General features: G+C 35.1%; 1 protein-coding gene across 1 annotated transcript; it reads right to left on the minus strand.

The window, feature by feature from the left end:
* Positions 1-6212: 6212 nt before the first annotated feature.
* unpg (homeobox protein unplugged) lies at positions 6213-22900 on the minus strand. Its single transcript, XM_069118692.1, has 3 exons — positions 21674-22900; positions 19513-19824; positions 6213-7806 (listed from the first exon to the last, which is right to left on the minus strand). The coding sequence occupies exons 1-3, from the start codon at positions 21948-21950 to the stop codon at positions 7046-7048; spliced, it is 1350 nt and encodes a 449-aa protein (XP_068974793.1). The 5' UTR covers positions 21951-22900; the 3' UTR covers positions 6213-7045.
* Between the last annotated feature and the right edge of the window lie 468 nt (positions 22901-23368).

The raw sequence follows: 23368 nt of genomic DNA on the forward strand, positions 1-23368 counted from the left end.
TAAAAGTGATCCTCTGTTTGAAATATAGAAAAAATAAAACTGAGAAAGCCGACAAAAAGAAACTATTAGCTTCTAATATATAAAATACTCGATTTTGTTCTGCCAATTGGTTGAACTTTCTTTTTTTCTTTAAAAATATTAAAAGACATTTTTTATCCTTTTGTATTAGTCAGTATTTTGTCTACCATTTTTATACGTGATTTGGCCCTGATATTCTAATTTCCTCTGCTCTTATTATTCTCTTATTACCGTTCAAACCTTTCTACAATTTTAGTCGTCGACTCTTATATGCCTGACGATTAAAAACCAAGAATTACTTACCTACCCCATAATCGAAGTAACGCCTTCGTTCCTTTCTATACAAACTGAGCCCTCAAAAGCTTAAATCATTCTCACACAAACACCCTCCAAATGTGCACCAACCATACACCCCCGTTCCGCCTTAATCGAACGATACCCAACTCCGTCGTTCTCTTCTCCAATCACCTCTCCTAATTTCCCGATCTTCGAAAATCACCTTGTGGTTTCTCTCAACCACAAGCTTTCTTTCAACTTAATCAAGCAAGTTACCCGATCGAGCTGCCGACGTTCCGAAAATAAGCGCCATTTCCGCTTATAAGAGTAAATTACCCTGGATCGTGGAAATCGAGGAGAGCCAAAACTATAGCCCGAGTCACGAGTATCGAAAGGAAGAGTCAGTCGATCGGGTAATTTTCGAATTGAACTCGATCCGTGTCGATGGATTCCCGGGCGGCTAGGACGGATATCGGCGCGGTCCGGTGAGCGGAAAAGCGAGAGAGGGGTGCGGCCTCGTCGCTGGTAGCCGAGATATCAGTATCAACGCGGTGTAATCAGCGAACCACGCCCATCACCGCTATACCCGCTCTGTTCCGCCCACTACGGCAATTACACCCTCGAGTCACCCACTGGAGGGGAACATTAAACTCCGTTTCCCTGTCTCCGGTCCTCCCTCGTCCAGCTCTCCGTCTCTTCGGGTTTCATTCGCTCGCTCCACGGCCACCGTTCTCCTTCTCTGGCTCCGGAGGCAGACGGCCACTGCACACGACCGATTCTACCGCCAAACGATCCTGCTCCACGCTGTGCGCCTTTTTCACCCTCTTTTTCTAGACGTACCCTACAACTCCTTCCTAGAGGCGACAGGCTAGAGGCGATTCGACCACGGTGGCTCGCTTTACGAGTAGGCGCGGTAATGAGACCGATTAACGGGAAAGGAATTATGTGGCTCTCTTCTACTGTCACGTGGTTTCCCTCAGACAGTTCATTGTGTACGACGTGACTCGAGTGCTACGGCTCTTAGGTTCGATCAGTGTGCGAGTGGTTACAGGGGTTTGGGTTTGATTGGATCGTAGCTGAGACAGAATGTTTGGGATTTTTGAAGGAATTTTCGATTGAAGGGGTATCACATATATTATATATGTTTAATACTTTTAAATAATTACATTGAAGCAGATGAACATTTTTCCTAGTAGACAGCTAAAATGAATTAATATGTTCCAGTAATAATAGTTAGAAACAAGGGGGAAATCTGGAAATTGAAGGTGACAGACGTTGGACACAGTAGCAGAGGGCACGGCCTGGTAAAATTCGTCGCGCTCTCTCGAGCTACGATTTGTCTGCTCAATTTCACGGCCCTTTTGGGGAAAATGGGAAAATCTCCCAGCACTCGACCGCAGTGCCGAGTGTGGGAAATAGACCGCGTTAGTTCACCGTTTATATTTGCCACTCTCCATCCATGTGGGTGTGGGAATTCGTTCAATCTAGCAATATACTTCTCTTGATTTTGTTAAGAAATTTAATTCCATAAATTTAATTTTGCCGGTAGTCACACGCGCGAGATATGGCGCACAAATGTATTAAAATGTTGCTTAAAAAATGAATACTGCTTTTTCATTTAAGTTTGAAATTCTATTTGATCCAAATAACTTTCATGTTTTTTTATTTAAATTATTGTATCATAGAATTACGTATTTCGGTCGTTTTCTCTTTTTCTATATCTTTTCTTCTTGAATTAAAATACACTATATTTCTTTCACTTTTTCATTAGTATGTATATTAAAGTCTAATGTATCTAATAATCTTATAATATTACAAGATTGATTATTCTGTGCGAAGTTCGAGTGTTTTAAGATTGAGTTTTAAGATATTGAAGCTGTAGCTAATTCAAATAACTCAACGTTGCCCTACTACTCTCCTTTCTTCTAGCCACTTTTAAATAAAAAAATAATTTCATTATCATCTTTCTATCAGCTAATAAGTTTGCATCATCCTCACTATATTTCTAACTCCAAACTCAATTATATCAAAAATCCATTTCCTGCGTCCTCCATACACTTTTAACCCATCAAATTTACGAATCAATACTGCCAACACATCCGATCGTTATTCTCAATTCCTTGTTTGTATTCAATTACCGGATAGAACAATCTATTTCTAATTGTCGATATTATTTAAAACTTCGAACTTTCCGTTTGAAATTATATAATATTAAATTTAATTTAATCCCCTTTCAGTTTTCCAACAACTCTCGATCGTTCTAAAGTTATTTCATTCCTTCGTCAGTTTTAAAAGTCATCAGTTACAAATCACGGTTTTCGTAAACAGCGTTACTCAACAGTAATAAGTTTGGTAATAAAACAAGATGTTAGAGGTAAAATTTATAAATTACGATCGGTAGTTAATTACAATTCGAGTATTCCACTTTATGCAAAATTGTATAACTGTAAAGGAAAAGTCTACAATCCAAGTTTGTCCAAAATGGCCCTAGTAGACGTTTATTTACTACAAAATCTTACGAAGCATTCGTCGCTAGATTGAATCAATATTCCTAGTCAATAGAAACAAACTTTTACTTCTTTATAGCCGAATCTAAATTCTCTGCGAAGTCCATTCGGCATACGTAACAACATCATAATGCAATAAAAATCCAGTAATAGCTAAACGTTGCGATATTCCTCACTAAAACCCGTGGAATGGTGAGATAATCGTTGGTGGTGATTTCGAAGCCAAATTTCCAGCAGATAGTCGAAAACATCCACAACTGGGCTATCAATATATTCGGTTCCGTGCTAGTGGCTGTTCCAGAACGGATATCCGCGGCGGAGGATTATTAGTTTTCCGCTTTCGGAAGCGGCGTTTTCATCGAGCGGCATATAACAGAGAAAAAGAGACAGAGAAAGAGAGAGAGAGAGAGAGCGAGAAGGAGGGAGAAGAGAGAGTAGTATAGAGAACGTCTAGGCCGTACGTTACGCTCTGGGGGAGCCGCTTCTCTGTCCTACGGTAGGCGTGGTTGAAATCACGAGATGATTTATCCTTTGCGAAGCGGTAACTGCCGAGATCCTCGGCTAAACGACCGCGGTCCTTCGTGTATTAACCGTAATGCACTCTGCCGTTGCCATTGTGAGCACTGTATATAACTATAGCTAGCCTGGCTCAAGACCTTGCAACCCCTCGTCCGAACGATCTTTCTCGTTCCGCGACGTGGATCATCCTCGTTTACTTTCTAGACCACGTTGCTTCTTCCGTTCCAATGTATACAGTGGTTCACGAAAATATTCGAACGCTTGCAGACAATTTTTATGAATATATTATGTCCGTTATAGGAAACATTGTGAAATTCCACTTGCAGCTTCATTAAGACTCGACTATAATGTTTATATATATCGCTAAAGTTTGAAACAAATTTGATAATTTTTGTAGAAGTCATAAGATATTTAGTACACGTATAGATTTCGCAAAAATTAGAAAAGTACTAAGTCAGTAGTAATATATTTAACACTTATTATATGTCCAAGATGGCTTATACTGCGATGGCGTATACTGTGTACTAATTGTTTGCTATTGATCGCTTCGATCGTTCTAGTAGTTTTGGTATTAATTAGAGTAAGAAAGAGTGGCAATAAGTAACGATTTCTTCTCGTCAAAAATAGAGGACAGAGTTAACTCTTGCAGTTAATCCTATTATATCGTAAACAGACCAATACTTTGTTTCGTTTCTATGTATTTATTGGGAAATACGTGCCCTGTATAAAAAATACTATAGTTCATTACATGAAGAGGTTAAATCTAGCAATATCGCATCTCTTTTAATAATTTAAGTACCTAAATACGCTTCAAGAATACATATAGAAAAAGCATGTTGTTAATTTGCTTCTATATCTCCCACACAAGTTTCATTTGTTATTCAAATATCGAATTAGAATTGTCACCGTGCAAATATTAGGGCGCAGCAAGAAAATTACAGCTATGATACCTTCCGTACGCTAAACCGATACCCTGTGCACTTTGAACCCTACTCTATTGTGTTTATAATTTCTTTCCCCCGACGCAACGCCCCAAGCCGAAGTCACTGCATGATTCTACCCGATCCACTTCCTACTTTAATGCGCGTGAGATGCACGAGCGTATTGATATTCGTGTAGTCGCAAATGTTGATCGATTAGGCGTTACATAAGCTACGTATCGTTTGCATTTTGATAAAAGGCACGTCAAAATTCAATCTCGTTTGCTGATGATAAATAACATAAACGATTTCCGTTTTAATGCAACTATCATATATTGTGTGACGTGATATTAAAAATTAAAATGATATACATCAAACATTTTAAAATCATTGCGTTTTAAATTAAGATTCTTATTAAATTTCTAGTAAATTCATAATATTTATAACGTAGCATATACAGTACAAATTGAGCTTAAAACTCTAAATTAATTAATCGAACTCAAGTCTACGCTAACGCGTGAATCATCTATGATTCAAGAATATCAATTAAGGATTAGTAATTTAATATGGAAGGAAATATCCAATAAGGAATTATTATATGCAATTAAGGATGCAGAAGCTATACCTATCCCTTAATTCTTAACCCTTATCCCTATCTGGATAACACACGGAAAATTACCAATCTTAACCTTATAACGTACCAATTTTATTTCCAGAAACTTCACTTTGCCTCACATGCGCCTTCTTCCATCTACAAATCAGTGTCATTGTATTTTTTCGAGTCGCCTTCGTAATCGATTTTCGAGTTGTTTTGACAATTACGTCGAGCTAGATTCCCCGAAGGGATGGCTTTTGTCGGCTCCCAAACGAGATCAGTGTCTCCCATGGGATCACCTTGACGTGGAAAATTGCAGGCTGCACACCACGGGCGGGATTCAACGCGCGTATTTTCGCAGGCTGCGGCGCGTGCTGGCTCGACTTTCGAGGGGACCCATGGAAAAAGCCGGACCCCATGCTCACCTTCAGTGAACGCCTCGTAGGCGTGACCCCATATGCCACTTTTGGCTGTGCAATCTAACCGCTTCTCGATATGCATTGAGGTTTCGTGAACCCAGCTAATTTGTCCAGAGGTCTAAAGGCAACGAAAAGACGAGCACGAGAATCTTTGGGTAGATTCTTGGAAAGAATTCCTTGGCAGTTTGACAGATGTAGCATTGGGTAGTTTGTAATCTTTCATTTGTATCAATACAGATATATCAATGGAGATACGTTCCTTTAGTGAATTAGGGAACATCTTTCTTGCCGAATTAGGGAATGTTTAATTTTCTCCAAGGATTCTATGAATAAGGCGCATATTTTTTTTAGTTAATTGTTTACAGTCACATCGACCACTGTAATAAAGTATTAGTTGTTTTTATAATTGAAATCATAAGTCAAATTTTATAATTTTTAAGAAAGATTGGTTTGGTCAGAGAATTCATGCTATTGCTATGTTAGTTTAAGAAGGGTGATGAATCCTTCTAATTCTTAAAGAGTGGACTTAAGAAAGATTTACTATTTTTTTTTTTTTTTTTGTCGACAAATTAAATGATGCCATAAATCTGCACCAATTGAATTATTCATCCATACCATTGTTAATAAAACATATTCTCATCTATTGTAAACAATCGATGGACATAACAGTAGAAGATGGATCACTTACCTCCGAACTACTTTTTCTGACAAGAATGAAAGCACGCCGTAATCCTGATTGAAGGCCACTCGAAATAAGCACGGAATATACATGCATCTTAACTCGCGAATGAATAATAAAAGTGCCTTCTTAACCATCTTGTACGATATATAACTCGTGAAAAATTGGAAAATTGCAAGTCTCTTTGTGAACCTTTAACGATACTAAAATTAACGCGGAGAAGTTAGGGATCTGTGATATGGTATACATTCATGAGTACACTATGATATTCCACATGATATTCGCACGTTTTATTGCCTTCTTGATATACACTTTCGCTGTTCTTCCGCTCCGTATCCCTGATACAGCTGCGGCAATCGCACGCTAGATCAATATCGATATCGTTGTAAAAGTGTTTCTGGGATGGAGCAGAGGTTTGCTTAAACGTAAAGAAATTATCTACAAGTACGATCTACGGTCCGTGTACGGGATATACAGTCTGTGCGAAAGCTATTTACACAATTCTTCCCTGTTAACATAGGTATGTATATTTACAAGTTGATCAATTTATTGTTGTCGTTGGATATGATAGAAAACGACGATTTTGAGATGACTTGATGGTCCATGATACAGAAATTGAGTGATGAGAGAAAGATGATCTAGAGAGATGATTAAATGTAAAAATATAAGTCGTAATTTGTAATACAAATTCCCATCTCAATTTTGAATCTCGTATTTAGTAGATATCTAAACTTGAAAACTGTTAAAGATAAAACATTGTAGCTAAATAGCATCTTGCTGTGAAGGAACTACTATTATATACCACATTTGTAAGAATGGTACATAGAAGTTATTCGAACAACGAATTATAAGCCATCGGCAGTTTTACTTTTAAATTTCCCATCATTAGTGAATCTTTACCTTCTCACCACTCACCTTCACACAACGATACCAGACCACCATACAATTCCACAAATATCACCCATCGTTATGAAATATCCACCTACACCATCCATCTGTTTCAAAAACTCACTTCTTTCATCACTAAACTTCCTCATAAATACTCAAAGATTACAATTCTCACCACGAATCTACAATTAGTTCCGCGTTCACAGTTCACTTCGTAGCTTTCACTACCTGCCGGAAGAGCTGAGTCCTCCTCGATGAGAGGGTACCGTAAACGCTCTTAGTCCAACACCGACTCCGATTCCAACTCCGCTGTTCAGAGGACTTTGCACTTGTCCACTCAAGTTGATGGACGAATTGACCAATCCAAGAGCGTCTCCGAGTACCGACGACGAGGCGCTGGACGTAGGACTATCCGTCGTTGGCCTAACTCTAGGCGGCCTGGCGCATTTCTCCAAATGATGGTGGTGAGATCTAACTGCCAATCGACTAACGTGTACTGGAATGGGCACGACGATCCTGGTACCATTTCCAGAATGTTGTCCAGCTACTCCATTATGTCTATTGGATGTACCAGCAGTGGCCATGTTGCTTGCACTAGACCCAACGCCTCCGCCGCTCAATCCTGCTTTCACCCTTTTCCATTTGGCTCTCCGATTTTGGAACCAGATCTTCACCTGGACCTCTGATAATTTTAGAGCGTGAGCGATATGCGATCTTTCGGTTAGACTGAGATATTTCTTCGCGTGAAATTCTCGCTCGAGTTCTAGGAGTTGTTCAGAAGTGAAGGCTGTTCGTCTGCGTCTGGCTTTGTTGTTACTGGATCCGCTTGTTGACGTGCTTTGACCGTTTTCTAATGATCCCCCGGGACTAACGTTGCTGGATGCGTTGCTGGACATCGTGTCGGTCGCATCGTGGCCCTCACCAGCGACGCTCAATCCTCCACCCTCGTCCTCGCTGTCCGCCGAAGCGCGACCATTTTCTGAACCTGGAACCAACGCGGATTATGAATGAAGAATGTTTTTGGGAAGAGGATTTAGTGAATGGTGATTAGTTTTAGGTTGATCAAAGAACTACAAATATTTATAATTCGTACTTTTATGAATACAGTTAAAGAAATAAGATATAGAAATTTATTTCGTCTATTAAATATTACAACGAGTACTATAATTAGAATATCTTACGTGATTTTGCATATTGTATGCATATGCAGATTTGCACTTTACAAAGTTCCCAATATAAATCTGCAGCCTATTAATCAGAAGAGGCTGCATATAATATACAAAATTATTCCCATAAAAATTAGTAAAATTGAATATATTATGCAACAAGCATTCTTATATTTTATATTTTATAATTGATCTTCGAATTTTTATTGAGTTGAGGTATCAGTGCGTGTATTTTGAAAAATTTTTTAATTTCCTCCTTGGTGATTTTAAGGTCACTCAATGCAATTGACCATTTTAAATAAAGATTACTTTCGATAAGTCGTTATTTTGTTGAATTTCAGGTCAGTGAGTAGTTAGACTATTGCACAGGGACTCACGGGAAACTAATTAACAGTAATATAGTTTAAGAAGAAAAAGATTTAATATGCGAGACATGCAACTCGTTCGATCAGAAAGCGTATGCCTCTCGATCGAAGTCTCACCCGTTACCTTTGTTATTTTCCACGTGTTCTATTCTCTTTCCTTGTGTCTTTTTACCAGCCAGCTGAGCACTTTACTTACTGTAAACGACGTTACAAACTATATTATTTTATAATTTCACTGCATTTTATACACTTCAGTAGCCATATGGATACAACATTGAAAGAACTCGAGTGAAAAGTTTCCTTTGAAAATGGTTATAGCGAAGTGAGGAATTCTAGGAAGAAGCGTGGTTATATTGAAGTTGATAGAAGTGCAACCGGGTGCTATAGATTATTCAGAATCTTTAGTCATCATAGCTGTTTATGGAAATTATGAATTAAAGTACTTAACAATACTGTGAAACACGATCGATATACGGAACTTGAAAGATATCAGTAACATGAAAGGAAAATAGGAATCATTCTACGATTTGTAGAAAACTAGATCTTGTCTTAGTAGATTACTTACGGTAGAAAAAGATTATTTATAATTACATAAAAGCATTCTAAAAATGCTTAAAAATGACCAATAAACTAAAAATATAGAGTAATCCTGTCTGATCTTTAAAAAAATTCTAAAATATTCACCAAGCTCTACTCAAAGTACAACTCGTTTGTTTTCGAAACCTTTTCTGATGCAAATTATATGAAACTATATAATATAATTGTAATATAACATAATCCACTTTCATCTTGTATTACAATAATTTTAAACGATTTTAATCATAAACAGTTCTTCCAAGCATATGGAAAATACAAACGTGAAAAGCGCCATCATCAATTTAGTCAATATTTTAATATTGTCAGCAACATTTTGAGTAGTATGAAAAAATACACGTCTTTAGTCCCAAAATCAAATAAAAAGGCAATTTTCGCAACATACAGGATCAATGTACAAAAGTTTTTAAATTTTTCTCCAATAAAAAATAAAAAATCTATCTTATCGTACTCTTCTTTTGTAATTTTAAACTATAAATTAATAGAAATCGCGAAATTGTCCTGCAAATTATTCTTCTAAAAGTACGATAAACATAACAGAATTAATGACCGCATAAATGTCTTTTCAACAACTACCTACGTGTCGTCGAGATTATAGCTTCCGTCTTTTATTCATTTTCGTGTTTACGGCCGTAGGACGCGACGCGTAGTACGAAGCGGAACACAAAGTTCCGCGGCTAAGTTAACGCAGCTGGAGTTTGATGCACCCGCGTGTTTATTAATTCAAAGAGTTTCGATTGAATGGGCCATACGCTTCCGCGAACGAGAGACGAGTCCGCGATATTCTCTTGGCAAGTACAACGAACAAACGTTCGGGCGTTGTCCTCTTATGGTCTTTACATTTTGTACGATAGGAGAATCGAGCTGATCGATCGTTCAAACGATACCGTTACATCTCTATTCTGCACTATTTCTTTGCCATTAAGGTTGGATAGAGCAATTGTTCGATACCGGGACGGGCGAAGTTTTTGGTTCTCGAAGACGTTTAAGAATCGAAGAATCGACTTTTAACCTATTGGTTGCGACACGACCGCGAATCCTGTTATTTAAGTGACTCTAAATGTCTATCGCAGCGGGGGGAAATATATTCTAGAGGCGTAAATGGAGCTTCGATATTTTATTTACGGAGTTTTCTGTTTTGCTTTCTATTCTAGTTTCAACTCTTCTTGGTATGAAAGGCACAAAATCGTTTCAATATTACTGATACAACAAATCGTGTTCTTTAAGTCTTGTATTTTATGTTTTTAACAAATTGAAAACGCAGGTTTATTAAAAAACATTTTATGCTGGTAATACAATTTTTCGGCGTGTAACAATCGCAAAACAGAGGTGGTACAAAAATTGTACCGTTATGTCTGGAAGAGTTGAAACATTTCTGGAAAAAGATTTAGTTAAACAACTGAATTTAGGTTGCTATTACGAAAAACAGAGATGTGTCTTTTTATATTTGTAGTCGAATATGTGTACTCGAAAATTCCATAAACTTTTCATTATTGTATTCTTTCCTTTAATACCCTATCATTATTGTTGCGATACTTTTTACGTCATTTTACTTCCCTAAACATTATTCTTTTGTAACTATTCTTTGAATAATAATTTCGAGGATACATATAATGTTTTCACCATTGACTTGAACACCAGCTACGAAAAATCATATAAAATCTTCAAATTAATACAAAATAAAAGAGGAAATAAAGAATATAAATTCTATAGAGTTTCACGACTTCAAACAGATATGTATACAGATTTGGTATTGAAGAATTTAATAACACGATAACTGCTATAGCACGATCAGGGTCTTCTTCAGCAAATTGCAAGATTTTTATTATTCCTTGCGATTATGAGGAAGATATGCAGTATAGTGCATTTTGTATGCCCGCTTGAGTGCAGTGTTCACTAAGATACTGGCGATCCGCCAGATCAGAGTTCGATCCGGTTTCTACACCCGTCGGAATGGCGCTGTGCAACTATACATCTTCATGATATATTCTTCTTCAGTGAATGTTTTGAAAAATAGAAACAGATGTACATATTTCCTGAATAGGTCTTTTTACAGTCGTACGTGGAAACTGTCATATTTTACCCTGACAGATAGAAAATTATCTTTTCTGTATTCCAGTGAGAACAAGTGAAACTCATACGAATATTATAACAACTGGTATAATCTGGTTCAACAAAGTATAATCTTCTTCGTCGTATGATCGTTAAGTAATCATTTCGAGTTTCATGACAAAGAAAGCATTGAGCTATTATCTTATGACGTTACATTCGCAGTATTTACGGCTTGAAATAGAATTAATTATGTAATAGGATACCTTTTTTGTATAGTTATATCGATAACTTTATTGTGTCAAAAGTTGAATATTTCTTGTTAACTTATTACTATTGTTACTTTTTATTTTTCTTCTCAATAACTTTTCGTTCGTAAAATATTTCTACTAGATAATTTCGACTGATGACATGCCTAAAAGTGTAAATACTAAATTAAAAATTCAGGGAAATAAGACACCTATATTTGTAGAAAAAACGTTTAAGTTACAACGTTTAAGGTACAATTTTAAACGTTAAGGAAAAGGAACTTTATAGTAAATATTATAATAAATAAAAGTTATTTTATTTATCACGCCTATCTACTGTATATCTATACTATCTGTGAAAATATGGATGTATGTATTTCATGTGAGAAAATTGTGTCAGTGGCATCTACAATAGTTGGGACGGTGTCGTTTAGTCGCGAAGATTAAAAATCTCTCACTCACACTCTAATGAGTACTTAAAATACTAATGAAATATTTAAACTCGCTAGTTTTATCGATAGAAGTATCGTCGAACCATAAGTACTTTTATAATTCACAGGCACGAAGATATATCTAGGTTATAGCAATGTGGTTGCATTTTATACGAACTATTTATTAGATCAACAAACTAATTTTATGTGTCCCAATATGGTCTTCGATGAAAATGACGCGATCAAATTAATACGACATAAGACATATTGGAAAATAATTAAAAAACCAACCTTCAACATTTTTCGCGTGAGTAAGAAAGTCCAGATGATCGTTTTCGACTTAATTAAACTTAATTGTTGGTACTGACGTGGATGATATACGGTTTGTGTTTGGCAAATCTTTTGTGTTGTAAGACCATTAAGTGTATCGACCAATCGAAGAATCCAATTCAGACCATGTTCCCGCAAGGGGACAACGTTTTTTTTCTCGTCAGAATTTGGTTTCTCCTTGCGAATAGCAACGCGAGGCGATCCTCCCTTGCCATGTTGCTCGTCACGGACATCACGGTGGGTAATAAATAAAAAAAAGAAGGTCAAAAACCAAAAATTCTGCTAGAAAAGCAGAAAGAGTCTCTTTTCGAATTGTTCGATAATGAAAAAATAATATATACCTATAGTATGAAAAAATGTAGAAAATTGTTTGTTACAATTTTTTACAGAGAATTCGATATTCAAGAAAGGCATATTATTTAGCATTGTGATTTTATAAAGAAAAATAAAATTAATTTATATTCTTTTTACTAGCAGAAATTGTAGTAGGTACTATATAAATATTACTAAGAGTAGATACTGTATATTATAAAAAACTGTTAATTCATTCTTTGTCGCAAATTATTTACTTGTAAAGGGTTCAGTATTTAAGAAAGACATTAATATTTCTATCGCAGTTTCACAAAATAAGATTAATTTATGTTCGTTTGTCAGAAATTAGATGTCCTAAATCTTTATGCAATTAGAACGATACTCGCTGGATTTGTGGAAAGCAGTTATCGTGCATGTTTCATAGGGCGAATCGGTGATTACATTTATTTCTGGATATGTCACATAATGACTTCAATCCCTCTTATTTCTTGCTTTTTAGTTTTAATTTCATGTCTGATGTTATTCGAACATGCGATCGATGCGAATATGTTACTGTGATTTACCTGGATAACTACTAAATAAACCATGCTACCTAACAAGCAGACGACATCGTTTATTGGAATCGTGAAGCTGATTGTCCTGATTCAATCAATATACTACAAATTTTTAATGGAAACTGGAAGCCACAGCTATTTATGTTTTATTTGAATCTTTACACTGTATGGGAATTCTTTATCTGCGATACATTCAATTCTTGATATGTATGATATATATGATACATGTATACATGTAACAATTAATTTTCAATTTCAACCAAAAAATTTATAACACGTTTATAATGCAAATGAAATTTACGTTATCCGATACTAAATTTAAATTTCGCCGAAACAAAACAGGTGAAACAGAATTTTCTACATAGATTACCGCTAAGCAACGCTAACTATATATTTTCGACATCTTAAAAGAAGAGTAAATCTTTTTTTTAATTTAAAAAAATATAAGAGAAGAAATCACAAACGGATTGTGAAAAAAATATCGTTCCTCGAAAATAAGAAGAAGTTTATCTATCATGTCTTAAAGTGCATAAACATTCAACGAAAAAGAAACTTTACAAATAGAAATTTAATGCTATAAATTTTGAGAAAAGGAAATCATCAAATGTGATCTAGAGTATAAAGTAAACTTGTCAAACTCTTGCGCGACTTTTCACTTCTACTTATACGATAATTAATTCATATATTAATCTCTGAAAAATGACTAGATATCAGAAGAATGACACATCGTGTCTTTCTAATGCATCTGCCCATTGCAGGGACTTCTTTAAAGTGCTATGAATCCTGTAATCTATCTAAGAATCTAAGATAATCTATCTAAGCTATCTAAGAACGAAGAAGTCTTATTCATTTGAGAAATCGTCCATAGGATAATTTCATTTAATTCGCGATCGATATGTCGTTCCTGCAATTCTATTCGTTTTCAAAATTCGTTCTTCTTTTAGAACGTTCTGTTAATGTGATTAATTTGTCGCGTCAGCTAAGCCACTTTTCAATGCAACGTCCATCACCCTCTTAAAGGAAGAAAATTTCATTAAAAACTTCAAACGAACACTTGGATATAGTTCGTAAACTTTTATCCTTTCATCTTCGTCTTAATGCTGTTATACCATACGTATAAATTGCATGGTATTAACGATTAGTCGTGAAAAATAGATACATTCCTATAGATTCTGTATCATTGCACATTCTGGTTCGACAGTATATTCTGTTAAAATTTTAAAACAAAAATATAAATATGCAATCACCAATTTTATAAAACAGAACAGAATCTTCAGTTGAATATTTCATCTATCTTCGTTTCACAAAGCAGATATAAATATCATATTCATTTTCATGAAATTTACTCTAAAAAATTTCTGATTGGAATTTCAATATAAAACTTTCATTCTCACCTTTGCATTTAATTTCACGTGAAAATAGCTACTTTCATTTGACAAACTTTGAGATGAATCGAATTAAAGATGAAAAACTCAAGCTCTGCGTGCGGAAGTGTACACATGAACATAGTTTTATACGATTCATTTATATATCTGTATTCCGGCAAACTGAATGACATAATTACGAATTTTATTAGAGAGATTGAAGCTGTTTTAAGACTCATCGTGGTTCATTTAAAAGCAGTCCAGACGACACGCAAATAGAATTACATAAAAGTGCGATCGATCATCTCTTAAATGGAAACTAAGTATATAAAACTGACGCGGCAATTTGGTGAATGAAACTTGAAAGCCAAATAGGTTGTTTGGAAACGGTTTAAAATTGACCGTGAAATAATGAAATTATAGGAATGGCTAGAATTTAACATAACAGCTATGTCATAATTTAACATAAGTAAAAGAAAGGATTAATTACTCTGTAAGCTATTGTTTTGTTTAAGTCGAAGGTAAATAAGTTAATTGCAAAGTGAATAAATAGTCGAAGCAGGAGACCTACATCTTGTGACCTTAGATTTTCTCAATTTCATTGGACACGCAAACAAAAATGCCTGTATCTACAGATAGGAAATGGTATAAAAAGCACCAAGAATAAGTTTATTCACAAATTAAACTTAAAGTATTTATTTCGGTGAACATTTTTATACAGTTAACTAAAGAAATAAAATCTAAGCGAGGACTTGCTACGCAAAATATTACAGCGAACACTTTATTTCAAATATTTCATACGTTTCAGCATATCACATGCACTCTGCACATTTTTACACTTTTAAATGCATAAACATTCACAGTCCAGTAATAATGCAATTTATTTTAAACAACGATGAAAAAGGCCGTTAAAAAACAGAGAATCTATACATAAAGAAATTACTATGTCTAAGATATTAAGAATTCGAACAACTAAACTCATCTTCTCCACTTAACAGGTTAAACTGTTAAATCACGTCAGAACTTCCTCTATTGAAAGCTCTTTGTAACACAATCAGACACGAGAAAAGGAGGGGGGGGGGGGAGACGAACGTAAAACAATAAACCGAAAACACAGAGAGCCGAACGAGAAGAAGCAACAATTCAGGTGAATCGTTTCCGATGGTCGGGGGCCAAGAATAGAGAGGGCATGCGTCTCGATCGGCGTGTTCGTCGTAACGATCGGCACACCGGTTCGGCACGGTGCGTCATAAATGACCGATGACAGATTCCTCGAAGCCATTTCGTTGCGCATACGAAATCGCCTCGGTCGGCGGTACATCAATAAAAAGTGATCGGCCACGAATAAATGCGCGCGACTTCGTCGATCGTCCGTTCGCCCCCGCCACCTTCGGAAATACGTGATCGGCGAGTTTCGACTTTCCATCGAACATCCAATACCCCCTTCCATTTATACGACACGACTGAACAACCCATCACGACCCATTACGGGTTTATTCGCGCCGCTCCAAACAATTAAGCGGTCGCGTATTTCTTGATTGAGAAGTTGAAATAGTATACAATAGGAAAATGAAAACTAACTTCTTACTAGCGAGCAAGGAAGTAAATTTTAGGCAGAATATGATGAGAAGTTATAAATAGTAGGATAATTTATTTTCAGGACTGTTACAAGGTAGAGTGTCAATTAGACTTTGGTTGAAAAAGATGAAGATCTACTTGTTAGACGTATTTATTAGACAAGATCGCTTAGTAGTCAAGGTATCCATAAGTAGGTAATGAAAATTAAATTTGCGTTTAATTTGCTTTATTTAATAGAACATACTTTCGTTAAAGTCTCACGTTAATTTATAAGTTGGCTAATACGTATGGCGTATACGTTTATCAAATTTTATGAGATATAAGATGCATGTGATATGTAATAAATATAAAATACAAGATATAAGAGATATATGGCACATATATGCAAAATAGAAGACACAAATATACATAGTCTATGTCTGAAAAAAGATTATGTTTAATGAAAGATACATCTTGTTAAGTGTACAAAATGAATCTTAATAAAATTTTATACTTCTTGAAAAATAAATAATATTTAATGTAGTCGTCTTATAGAAAGAAGCATATGATGTACCAAACGGTTATTTTAGATAATGAAAATGCATCTATTTCAAGTTATTCCAATTAGTAGCATAACCAAAGTTTAAATTAATTTATGTGGATGATCCTTCGATTATTTCGTGCACTGTACTTCGGAGGAGGAAGGGAATAATAAATTGAACGAAATGGGAACGAAAAGTGATTAGTAAGCAAGCAACGTGTTACGTGACTTCGTTGATTCGTGATCAGAGTTCATTAACTCGAATAATACTCTTTCAAGCAATTATAATCTTTAATTTTATTAATGTAATACTTATTTAATTCTTCGGCTACAAACTTCACTGATTTAAATCATTACTTTCAAGTCTATAATAAAAGAGAAATTCAAAGGTGGCACATAAAAAATCTAGACTTTCTTCTGTTACCTTTCTTTAATAGGTAAAAAAGGGGAAGAAAAACGAGTGTTATTCGAGAAACACGAATCGACAGAAATTGCAATGAATCGCTTACGGATTCCAGGAGCGTATCCTCGACTACGATCGCAGTCGCCACGATCGAAGGCGGCAAAGGGCCCGAGATCCACAGTAGCGTGCATAAATTATAGACGTCCCAAAGTCAAATCTCATACAGCTCCCACACACGTGTAAAATTCCGTACGCACACGCATTTACAGTACGTGATACGGTACTCGGTGAATCCTGGCCGAATTTCAAACGCCGAACGAACATTCGAGGAAGAACCCCTGTTCCTCGAACACAAGGGCGATGTTCGGAAATTTCTCCGATCCGATCGATAATTTATCGAATATATTTTCTGTGAAATCATTCTGGATGGTATGTACAGAAGGAATTCTCCGAACGAGACTTTCAAACGAATGCTCGATAATGAATCGCGATAAAGTTCATTCACGGTGTTCATCTTTGTTTGGTAACTTTAATAAAAATGTAGCATTGCTTAAGAAAATTTTTGAAATCAGAATCAACGATATTATATTACAAAATTCCAATTGTTTTATAAAATACTATCCTCTCCTTTTCAATAAAACAATACAACTCCGCGTAACTTTAACCTTATCTTATTTACTCTACTGTCTTTCTTTTTCCACCACTTTCGGTTTTTGCGAAATTATGCGAACACAAATACAAAGTTATGTGAATGAAAATCACTGAGTATATTTGCTGTCCAAAACTTCATTAATAAACAACAAATGCATCATGTTCTTCACAACCGAAGAATCAAAGCTTTCATTGAGAAGCAAGTTCATGAAAGCCAGAACGCCATAAGGGAATCCGTTACTATCCTAATGAGAATCTCATCGATCGACGTTTATTTTAATTACTAATTGCTACCATGTTTCGTCAGTCCTAGAAATAATTGAAACGATCACTCCCGCATCCTGTTAACACTAACTACCGTCAGACGTCGTGCTATGGTATAGAGCTACCTCGTGCTTCGAATATAGAATTACCGGCTGTAAGTTAATAGGAGAATATAAATAAATAGGTATTTCACGATCCCGTTCGCATGACGGTGCATCGCCGTTAATAAACCATCAGAATCGAAGATATCCAATCTCAAGTAGCATAATACATGCTGTGAGAGAATATTTATTCATTTTGGAAATTACACGTGGAAAAGATGTATGAATACTACACAAAAATTCATATAATCGTGTATTACCTAAATAAAGTATTGTCTAATAGTATATTATTGTATGTATATTTTGTATGTATATTAGAATTTGTTTACAAGAAAAGAACGAACGAAGTAATTTTTTCACATAAGAAAAATATTTAAGTGATACATGGAAGATATTTTTTGTATTAAAGAATTGAATTACAATAAATTATCAATACTATTTGTCTCATTTACGTATTCCTAAAAAATGTTTTTTCATACTGTTACGTGGAAGTGAATCTTTAGATATTCTTTCCATCGTTTATCGTTTAACCTGTTCACAAGGTTTTAATTTACAAATTTACTTTTAAATCAGAGATATATAGCAGTTCTTTCAAATAATAACAAAAGAAATACAGTATGCATGAAACGAGTTTGTTAAACAATTGTACGACAGCATCCCTGAGAAGAACTATTGCTTGTCGAAAGAACGAAAGAAGATTACACGGAGTATGAATAATTTCAAATTAATCAATATGTATTTAAATGATTATTGAATTTTAAACAATTCTTGCATCAGGTTATTAAAATAATAGTTCAAATACCCTTATATTCATTCATAAAAACAAGTTATCTCCGTTTAGTAGATCATCCAAGATATTTGTACAGTACTGTTCCTTGATACATTGTCGGCTACAAAATTGAATTTGTTGAGGTTTTATATATCTTGGAACAGAGAGCGCGTGGATGAATCTATTATAGAAATTCTTTATTTAGAAATGTTAGAAATTAGGATTTCTAGTAGTTTCTATCCTATGTGATAATGTATTGATAGATGGATTTATTACAGTGGATTAAACAGAAAACGATGATTATTTAACGTGAACTTAATGCAGTAGTGTAATATGGCAACTCTCGATTAACGATTCTTGATTCTTAAACTCTCCGGTGGCCAATTGACGATCAACGACTGCGGTGCCGAAATATATTGATGGCCGTTAGGCCTATTGAAGTTTTCCGACCCTTTCGGCTTGTCGGCATTTGCGCTTTATCGTCGACATTGTCTGTATGTCGGCGATCTTTCCGCGGTACTATAATAGAGACCAAAGAAGCCGCTGTAAAGAGAATCGTTGTGCCAAAAACTAAACACTAGAGAAGATGTCGCGTTTTCCTAGAAGTGAGACTCACTTCAACAGAATTAAAAAAACATGCCATTATCAATGGTCAGTTTAAATTAGTAACTACAATCAACAAAACGTTGCACTCTTTTCTTAAAATATTCCAACTTACGTACAAATATTCACATAGAAACATTCAAGAGCCTGAGCTATCAAATAGTTTCAGTCCTAAATGTATGGCATGGCACTCTATTTGTGTGCATAAATTAGAAAACAAACATTTCATATAATTCGCAGGAGTTCGATTAAACAATCGCTTAATAAAATTTTGCTTAAATGAAAAGAAGTGAAATTCTACCGTAAGCTTATTGTAAAGCTTATTGTAAAAGAGACGAAACATAAAGAAAAAACAAATATTGCGCTATACGTTTTACGCAAAAACTTACCATGTCTCGATTTAGAAAGATCGTGAGCAGGTGATGCCGGTGAATCGATACTACCATCGTCCTCGCTATCTGTGAAGCTGGTCGAGCCACGATGATTCAAGCCACGCTGACAAGCTGTCGGATAAGCCGCACCTTGGAGATGATTCGTTCCTGAACCAAGATGCTGCGATAACCGATTCTGATATAGATCCTGGTGAGACGGATAACTGGCAGAGGTATGCGCCGGTAACATTGGAACACCGGAAGCGCCGCCGCTGCCGTACATCCGCATTGGTAGCCATGCACCGTACAATCCGAGTGGCACTCCAAAACCTGAAATAGAGAAGGCTAATCAATACTTCCTGAATAATTTCTACATCACTCGACTTAGTGTAACTAACACGTAACAATTGTTAATTATCAATAATTTTATTGAAATATATTTTATTCTTCGTTCTCGTAAATGTACTTATAATTGTAGTTATAATTCTGGATACAACAGTTTGCGATTACCAATGGTTTTATCGTGAATTAAATACTACAAACATTTAATATCTTTTAATCTTCGAATATTTAAATATTGCATGTTTTGTAACTGTTTCCTAATTATTATTTTGCATGCAACAATTTACAACTCCCAATCACTTTATAGTGGATTAGTTATTAATTAATTATTTAATATCTATTCTCTAATATTCGAAGAAAATTTTTCACGTTTAAAGTAAAATATTTCTCTCAATTTGCTCTACCTTTTCTACGATATAAATTCATATTTCTTTTATTGTTCTAAATCATATGAAAACTATCGCTATCATGATATGCATTTTCATGAGTGCTACTAATAATACTTGTATGACCAATATAGATAACATTTGACGTAACTGATTGTGAGATACTCTAATGAGGAATTACTTCATTTTTATGTGAATTATATGATATACGTAATACGATTTAATCAGTGACCAATGATCTGTAAAACGGAAAATGTATAATGTTACTATACCTATACTATATAAATTTGGAGCTTATCGCGTTCTTAAGATGACGTAACATTTTAAGACGGCGTTCAGTGGAACTTATTTTAAGTAGATTTCGTTCTGCGGCAAAAGTAGGACGTTCACGGATTAAATTATGCATGCTACATCCGGTAGTTGCAAGATTCAAAACGAAAAAGCGGTTGTAGAATATGTAACGGGCAATTAATCGTTAACGAAGCATGCTCGATCATTTTATTTTCTACTTTGTATAAATTGAGAGGTCTAGTAACAGTTAAACCGACAGTTTCCTGTCGCTCATAACGAAAGAAATAATTCACATAAGCGATAATCTAATCAATATTTAAGTTATGAATTAACGTTACCAAATGATTTTAAAACACAATAGTGTTTTATGAAGCATCCATAAAAGACATAAATGAAATAACATGACATAAAGAGCCAGTATAAATCATAAGTAAATTAGTCAATTATTAATATTAAATTAAGAAAAATTAAGCATAATTAAATGTAATCTGGAATAAATGAATATGAAAATGAGTATAATTAACACCAGTACGCCATAATTATGCAAGATAAGAAAGTAGTCTATCATATATTATGATCTCTGATTATATATGATACCTACTATATGATGATATGCTCCAATAGCCGGTTATACAGCCTTATAATCTAGTTTGGGCTATCGCAGCTGCCATATTATAACAGTTGTGATGACTGACTAACTAATATAAAATTAAAGAAACTTGACAATTTTAACCGTCGGAACACTTAGGCCTTTTCAAATCTATAAATCTTAATAACGTTCTATTTTATAATTTACAAAGTTATTACGAGTCTTAAAACTGGTAACTATATAATATGACTTTCAGTAAAAACAGAAGTCGATAAATTACCACATAACGATATAATAACATTGTGTCAAACAAAAAACATACAAAATCTAGAACTGTTATTTAACTATAACAAAGCCTAAATGTATAAAATCTACGATTACCATCTAGAACGAAATATGTGCATAATTTTGAAGCTGTTAAAACGGAAAAAAGAAAAGATTTTATAGAAAAAAAGCAAATAGAAAAGAATATAATGATTCGAAGAAGAGTATTGTAAAAAGTCTATTTCGAAGTTTTCCAAATAATTGAAAGTAAGAGATAGTTTGCATGCCATGTTAAACACAAACCAACCAGGAGGTAGTGCGCTGGCAGCCGCGGTCGCCAAGTAGTGTCTCTGATAAAGATATTCCCTATCTCGATCAGAATCCTCTTCATTTTCATGCGTCTTCTCTCCTTGCGTTCCTGATTCGCAGCTTCCTTTCTGTGTACCACAATTACCGATCAAACTTTCGATCGTGAAGGGTTTTGGCGTTGGTCGTCGCGGTAACTTCGATTCTCCGATCGAAGATTCGAGTTCGTCGCTTGCTGATCCGACGTCCAATTCCGTTTCCTCTACGTTAGAGTCCATTTTTGTTTTCGGATTTCAGATCTTACGGTAACAATTAACACGCGATCTGACCTTCCATAATTCTACAGCTTTTATATTTTTTCTTTTTGTGCAACGAATTTGATGATTCTTCAAACTTCACTTCAGACACAGGATGACAATGTTTCGTTGTTTTTTGAATATTCTCTTCCGGATTTTCAAATACTTTACTATGAATAATACATTTATTCTTGATCGTACTTGTCGAGTTATGTTTTAACGATACTGAACTGCGTCGTAGCGATTCTGCGCTTATAAAATTCGATATGAATATTTATTGCTCTATTAAAAGTGAATTTATGAATTCTAAACAGACGTCGCCGTGCAAAAATTGTATTAAAATTGCATTATATGAATAATAAGAGATACCGCTATTTTGTAGTGTGTAATAAGTATTTATAATTATGTGTATATTAAAACGTGTGTGTGCATCGATAAATCCATCGTCAGCATGTGTCAGTAACTGCTAAACTACTTATTTCTAATATGAGTGCCTTTTCTTTTGCACTACTACATATACATATGATAATTCCTGTTACAAGAGATATTGTGTTTAAGATTGATACAACTATATATTTTTTCATACATTGAACATACTAGTTACAAGTACTCTTTTATCAGGCTTAACACTGTATTTCGCAGAACATTTTCCATTAAACGTCACTTATACACGTTACTGTCTTCATAGTATTTGATGTCTTTGAACCCTATACAGTCTTTACAATATTTGACACTTTTTAGACAGAATTCAATTTCTTAAAATACACGAAAATGTAACGATCTTATGCCTTCTTCACTTTTTTTGTCTTTGGAAATCTACAAAGGCTGTTCACAATTCACTGTCTTTCTCATTCCAATATAATTATGTAATTCTTCAAGTACGACACTCAAAATTCAAAAATCTTCAACTGCAAACAGTATCCAAAAAAAAAAAAAAAACACCTCTCCAAGCCCAATCCAAGTTCTTCTTCTCTTACAATATACTACAATTCCAATCAAAATATCCTCTAAATCTTCCGTTTCAAAAACCACAATCCGTTATTACAAATCACAATCTTCTTCCGCCCAAAACCTTCTTTCTATTCATCTCCAGCGTCCATTCTCCAATATCCTGATCACGTCGTGTTCCGAAAATCAAAATCACCAAACGGAAACCGCACTTGTCAGGCCGAAACTGTAACCACAAAATTCTGAACCACGGCTCGATCCTCTTCTTCAGGAATCCTTCTATCTTTTCGTTGCCATGCCGCGTATATGCGCGTTCTCGAACCCGAGCAATGGAACCAGAGGGGGCGAGAAGAAGTCGGCAGGGAAAAAAAGAGCACGTGGAAAGCACCGCACGGGGCACAAGTCGACGGGCAACTGGCGGCCGGCGGCGAGCCGCATTTCAATTGCCGGGC

Source organism: Bombus flavifrons, chromosome 8, assembly GCF_040668555.2.
Source record: "Bombus flavifrons isolate JBK064 chromosome 8, iyBomFlav1_principal, whole genome shotgun sequence".
Classification (NCBI taxonomy): domain Eukaryota; kingdom Metazoa; phylum Arthropoda; class Insecta; order Hymenoptera; family Apidae; genus Bombus; species Bombus flavifrons.